The sequence below is a fragment of the Psammomys obesus genome, unplaced genomic scaffold (assembly GCF_907164565.1).
Source record: "Psammomys obesus unplaced genomic scaffold, mPsaObe1.curated_primary_1811, whole genome shotgun sequence".
In the NCBI taxonomy this organism is placed as follows: domain Eukaryota; kingdom Metazoa; phylum Chordata; class Mammalia; order Rodentia; family Muridae; genus Psammomys; species Psammomys obesus.
Window position 1 is genome coordinate 3,738,529 of NW_026590809.1, and position 6,293 is coordinate 3,744,821.

At 47.0% G+C, this 6,293-nt stretch overlaps 1 protein-coding gene across 1 annotated transcript; it reads left to right on the plus strand.

Annotated features, from left to right (window-relative positions):
* Positions 1 to 828: 828 nt before the first annotated feature.
* Positions 829 to 3,718, plus strand: Reeld1 (reeler domain containing 1). Its single transcript, XM_055609051.1, has 3 exons — positions 829 to 1,091; positions 2,745 to 2,908; positions 2,985 to 3,718. Exons 1-3 carry the CDS (start codon positions 829 to 831, stop codon positions 3,164 to 3,166), a joined length of 609 nt encoding a protein of 202 aa, XP_055465026.1. The 3' UTR covers positions 3,167 to 3,718.
* The last annotated feature ends 2,575 nt before the right edge of the window (positions 3,719 to 6,293 follow it).

The following is a 6,293-nucleotide window of genomic DNA, read 5'->3' on the forward strand; positions in this document are numbered from 1 at the left end:
ATGGCTCCCTGTACAGAAGTTTGCTGAGATGCATAAATGTGGTAGCAGGAACGGACTTGAGTGGCTTCCTTTAGCAGCTTGTAATGCCTTCATTTGTTGGTTCATTACAATGAAGTGATTAAAAAAATGAGTGAAAACCAAATAGTTATGAAAAAAAAAACCTGCTTTATTTCTGCTTCTGTTTTCCTTAAAGGGACATTCCTTTTTTTTTTTTTTTTTTTTTTTCTTATGTTGTGTTTTTTTTTTTTTTTTTTTCTTTTTTTTTTTCTGAGAGAGAGTTTCTTTGTGTAGCTCTGGCTGTCTTAGACTCACTTTGTAGACCAGGCTGGTCTGGAACTCACAGCAATCCACCTGCCTCTGCCTCCCTGAGTGCAGGGATTAAAGGTGTGCACTACCACACCGGGCTTAAAGAGACATTCTTAATTTCAATATATTTTTTAAAAAGTGTTTGTAGGGTTTTTATTGCTTTTTTACATTCCTTTAAAATATTTCTCTTTGTGTGTGTGTGAGTGTGTGTGTGTGTGTGTGTGTGTGTGTGTGTGTCTACATGCCATGTGTGTGCAGGTAACCATGGAGTCCAGAGAGGTCATCAGGTCCCTGGAACTGGACTTTTGGGCTGTTTTAAGTTGCTGGACATGAGTGTTGGGAATGGAACTCCTGCCACAGGAGCAGCAATTGTCCTGAACCACTGAGTCATTTCTCTAGCCCTTTATACAACTTTTTATCCAAATGGAATTGATTTTGGCATGAAATAGGAGTTCATTCACTCTTAAGGGAAGGGGTGGCCTTACACGTAGTTTTGAAAGTAGCAGTGGGACTGGACGGCGCATGTTAGGCGAATGGTTGCTTTCTGTCGCAGTGTCTGTGAGGAGCAGTCGAGTCTTCATGGGGTTTCTGTTGCAAGCACGCACAGTGGCTGATCACTGGATAGCTGGCACCTTTGTCTTCACTCGCCATTCTAAACTGATGGCTTGTTTTGAAGAGGCAGACACCGTCACTCACTCTGACAAGTCTGTGAAGAGGAAACTCTTGTTCATGTGGAAAGCCCCTCCCCAGTCTATGGGGACATTAGATCCCTGTAAGAGAGCACAGTGTTCCCCTCAGTGTGCACACTTAGCTGGGGTAGGAGGTCCCTTTCTGCTCTTTCTGATTTCTCTTCTCCTCATGTCTGTTTTAGAATAGGAGCTGGGTCCCTGTGGCTGCCTACACTAGGGAGCCTAGGAGGAGTAACTAGAACAGAATTTCGTCCCCAGCCTTCCCCGTGCCATTATTCACAGTCCTGGAATGTGATGGTCCTCTTCTTCCTGGTGCCCATGAATCTTAGCTGACCCCTGAAATTTTTTAAAAGAGTAGATAGCAAGAGAGAAGGGAGAAAAACAGTGAAGGGGGCTGAGGCAGACAGATAAGCGGGCATGTTCCTGCTCCCGGTCTCCGTGCCCATGGAAGCGGGCAGAATAGGATGGGTAGGACAGCACCCTCCTGTAGTTCCACCAAGGGAGGCTACGGCAGGGGGATCACTGAGCCCAGGTGGTCTGGCCAGCCAGTGCCACAGCAGTGTCTCATCTCAAAAAGAAAGCAGGGCTGGGCACAGCTCAGCCTTCAGAGTGCCTGCTGCACAAGAGTGAGGACCTGAGCTTAATCGCCAGGACCCGCAGTAGAAGGGGCATATGTAACCCCAGCACTGGGGAGGAGGGACCAGCAGAGCCTGGGTCTCACTGGCCAGCCACCCTGTCTGAATCAGTGGCTCTGTCTAAACAAGGTGGACGATTCCTAATGAATGGCACCCAAAACTGACCTCTCTCTCTCTCTCTCTCTCTCTCTCTCTCTCTCACACACACACACACACACATGCACACACACGCACACATGTGCACCTGTACACATATGAAAATGTACATGCATGTTAATTAATAAAACCAAACTGGGCATAATAATGCCAGCATGTACTTCATAGGGCTTATGAGGGTGAAAGAACAGTGTGTACAGGTTTGGCTTGTGTGTGCCAGTGTGTGTGGGGTGGGGGGAGGGTGAGGATGCAGCTTGCCACAGCACCTCTATGGAGCTCAGGACACCTCTGGGTTGGTCATCTCTCTCAACTGTGTGGGTCCTGGGGATTGCTTCCCCGAGTGCTGGAATCATATGGAATCTGCCTCACCTGGCTTGTAAATGCCTTAAACGCTGTAGCTGAGAGTGGGTGGCAAGTTGAAGAACTGACGATGGACACCTTTTTTAAAAAGATTTCTTTATTATTTATACATTATTCCACCTGCATGTGTGCCTGCACACCAGAAGAGGGCACAGGATCTCACTATAGATGGTTGTGAGCCACTGTGTGGTTGCTGGGGATTGAACTCCGGTCCTCTGGGAGAAGCAGCCAGTGCTCTTAACCGCTGAGCCATCTCTCAAGCCTTTTAATTGAGTCTAAACAACCAGGCAGACACACGCTGGTGAAAACGGAGAGTTCTTTGGCGTGCTTTTGGTTTTTGTTTGGGGATACTCTGCAAGTGGTCCCCAGATACCTGTGTTTCCAGGAGGAGTAACGGATGGCACGCTCTCCTGATAGCTATGGACTGCTCCTGTTTAAAAGGAGGAAGTCACCCAAGGGAAGGAAACAGCCTCCCTTCAGTTCTGCGCACTCAGACTTTGGCGCTTTAGCTTCTCATCTGTTCTCTCCCCGTAGGGGGCAGTCCAGGGCATTACTTCCCGGAAACTCAGCCTATGAATCGCTGATTGTGTTTCCGCAGTCTCTCAGTGGTCGAGTCATACTTTGCTTACTGGGCCAGGACTGAATCGTCTGTTGTGTCTCAGCATAGTGGAGACCCTTCTCCCAACCCCCACTGCGTGCAGCTGGGGTCACCAGCGATCACCTCGTGGCGGATGCCAGATGCTGCTGAAAGAACTGCGCCAGGTACTGCTTGCCCACAGCCCTGGCTGTCACCATCATTTTTAAGTGCTTGATTTCTACTTGTGGCTTGCTATTGCAGGTCCCTGTCCCTGGGAAACAAGCAAACCACACCTGCCCCAGCAGCTGCAGCTGCCTCCAGGGATGGCGGTCACAAGAGGGACCACGCACTTTCAGCTTCTGCGGCAACAAACGGGCTTTATTAACTCACTATATGAATCAAGTTGGCCTCCCAGGGTGAGGGCAGTTAGAACCATGCTGTGAAACCAGGAGACGGGCACACACCTTCCTGGAAGAATGCTGTGCTGGCAGTAAGCACGATGTTTGATGTTTCAGCGTTCCCTTGGATCTGTGAAGCTGAGTGCCACGCCCTCCTGCTTCTCCTCCTCCTCTTCTCCCTTTTCCTCCTCCTCTTCCTCCTCTCTTCCATCCCCCCTTTTTTATCATGCTGTAAAACCCCACACAATATGTGTTAGATAGAAGGGCCTCAACATCACTATGTAGCCAAAGATGACCTTGAACTTCTGATCATCTTGCCTCTATTTTCTAAGTACTAGGATTACAGACGCTCACCACCACGCCTATTTATCCAGTACCTAGGGCTTCATGCATACTAGACAAGCAACCTACCAGCTGAGTTATTCCCCTAGCCCTTCATCCAGTGATCATTTCCATACTAGGCAGAAGGCGCTTTGCAGCCTAGACTGGAGAGGAGAATGGGGAGTAAGAGGGTGTCTCCCGAGGAATCCACCTTTTCCCACTTACCTGCCCGTGATTTTCCATTTCATTGCCTGTGGTCTTTTGAAAAAGGAAATAAACAAGCCTAAAACAAACAATTCCAATCTCCTAATGGCTCTCTCTCTCCCCCTCCCTCTCTCTGTGACACAGATATCTGCCAGATGAGGACATTTTAAAGTGTTTTATGCAGGTTTATTAGGCGCCGCTCCAAGGAGGGCTCACCTGCCCCAAGGAACGGAGCCCGGGAGTTGCCCTGTCTGTGTGAACACTGCAACTTGCACCCACACTGCGTGGGAACACTGCCTGCCATTTTGACCACTGCTGCAGCTGACCCTTGCTGCTGCCTCTGCGCCAAGAGCATGCTTCTCTCTCGCTTCAGCCTCCCTAATCTGACTTTGCTCCTCAAAATCTACTGTTTTCGCTCCATTTTGCAAACGAAGAAACTAACGATCAGAGCAAGAGATACGGTTGAGCAGTTAAGGGTGCTACAGCTCTTGCAGAGGACTGGAGTTCCGTTGCAGTACTCACAACCACTTGTACCTCTGTCTCTGGGGGATCGAATCCTCTGGCTTCAGCAGCAGTATCACTCACGTACATACATATACGTGCACACATATATGTACTTAAGTGAAGGAAATCTTTTCTGAAAAATAAAGCAAAGAAAACGATTGTAGAGGACACTCTCTAGAGTGAGGGCCGGCTGGGCAGAACTTGAATCTGGATGACAGTCTCTCTCCGTGGGGTGTTCTTGCCCGCTCACTGCCCTACTTCTGCTGCTCTGGGACCTCACATTCGAAAGGGTAACTGTTCATCTGCCTGACAACATTAGCTAGATGCCAGTGGCGAATCAGATGGTAGAGGAGCAATGATTTTTTTCTCCACTCACAGGAGATGCTGAAGTCATTATTGTCACCAGGGAAACTTAGTGTTAATGTTATGGCTGAAAGTTCAAAGGCTTTTGAAAAAAAATCTGATTTTCAATGTTCTACTTTCCTTCTCATTAGAAGCAGTTTTTAGCAGAGATGAAAAGCTACATAGGGTATTGTGGGAGCTGAGGAAGTCTTGAGTGAATGTGTACTGTTAGATGTGGGCACAGCCATGCAAGGACCAGCGCCTCAGACCCACGAAACAGCAAAGCCTTCTCCAGCTGATGCTCAGAGGGGTGTCAACCCCTTCCTATGTTGACAGTGCTTGTGCAAGTAAAAATGTTTATAAACTATTAACTGATGTGTGCAAAAGCTAGCAAGCATAGCTCCCTTCTCCCTGATATTTTCAAGGACTAGCTAGGTTCTCACCCTGTGCAGTACACAACACAAGTTCTGAGGTCTTTTTGTTGTATCTTCAGGTCTCTTCTTGATTCCTAGTATCCCTTTATCTTTAACACACACATTCTCAGAAGCCTTTGCTTTTGCCCCTGCAGCATCCTAGACACTGCTCTTACTAGCATTAGGGTGACTACCTGGGGATTCAGAGAGTCTGTTTTCATCATCTTCACACACATCTACTGTAAGCAGCAACGGTCTGCAACCCAGTGGAGAGCACCTCAACCCTGTATCCATCCTTGGATGTCCATAAGTTGGAGAAGCATGTGACCTCAGAAAAGGCATCCTGGACAGCCTTGTTTCCATCTCAAGCACCCACCGTAGGTAATATACACCTGATCACTGAGTCAGACAGGGTATGACAACCACTCAGGTGTTTGGGATTCTGACAAAAAGAAGACGGTGGCCAAATTTATCCTTAGGTGTGTGATGTATCTTCATAGAAGCAGGGCTGCTTGTTAGAAGGGCTGGGTATAATAGCTCGGGGAAACTGAACCCCCAGATGTTTGTAATAAATAAAGTACACGTTTAGGATCTACAATATACTTTTAATATAAAGTGTACATGTATACTTTTGTATTAAGTACTATACAAATGGCACTGCTCGTGAGTTATTTGTCACTTTTCTCACACTTCTCCCTAAACTATCCTTTCTGGTGTCTGTCTCCAAAATAAAACCCTCAGGGTTTATTCCAGAGAAATCTGGATACGTTAAAACACAGAATCTATAGGAAACATAGTCCTTTGTGTTAGACACTTTATGACTCCTTCACCCTTTCAATTTCCCACCTTGAGACTCAGGATGACCTAAGCTTTGATTCTTTGGAAACCTTCCTGCTCTTGAAAAGGTTGAACAGGTAAGGGTGTGCATGGGAGTGAGGCTGGGCATTTTAGCCCCAGCATGGGAAGTGTCCTTCTGGGAAGGAGCTGACAGATGAGCAGCCGGAGTCAGAGAGAAAGCAAGTGTGTGTTGCACGGAGTGTCCTTGTCCTAATCAGTACCAGCCTTCCCAGTCTCTGCAGTGCCTCCAAAGTTAGTGGAAACTGCAGAGAATTGATGGCGTTAGTGATTTGTTTTCCCACTTAGCTTTGCTTAATAATTTCTCTTTCCTCCTCACCCCCTTTATAAAAACTGGCCTCAAAATACTCTGTGTGGTACCAGTGGTCAGATCAATGGGCAATATAAGACGTACATCTAGATGATTTACTTTCCTTTTGACACCTCAGAAGGTACACAAAATAAACATGGTATAGTATCACTTGAAACTATTGACATCTACGGTAAGAATAAATAGCATATCATAAACATAAATCTTTAGTGCTCTCTATCAA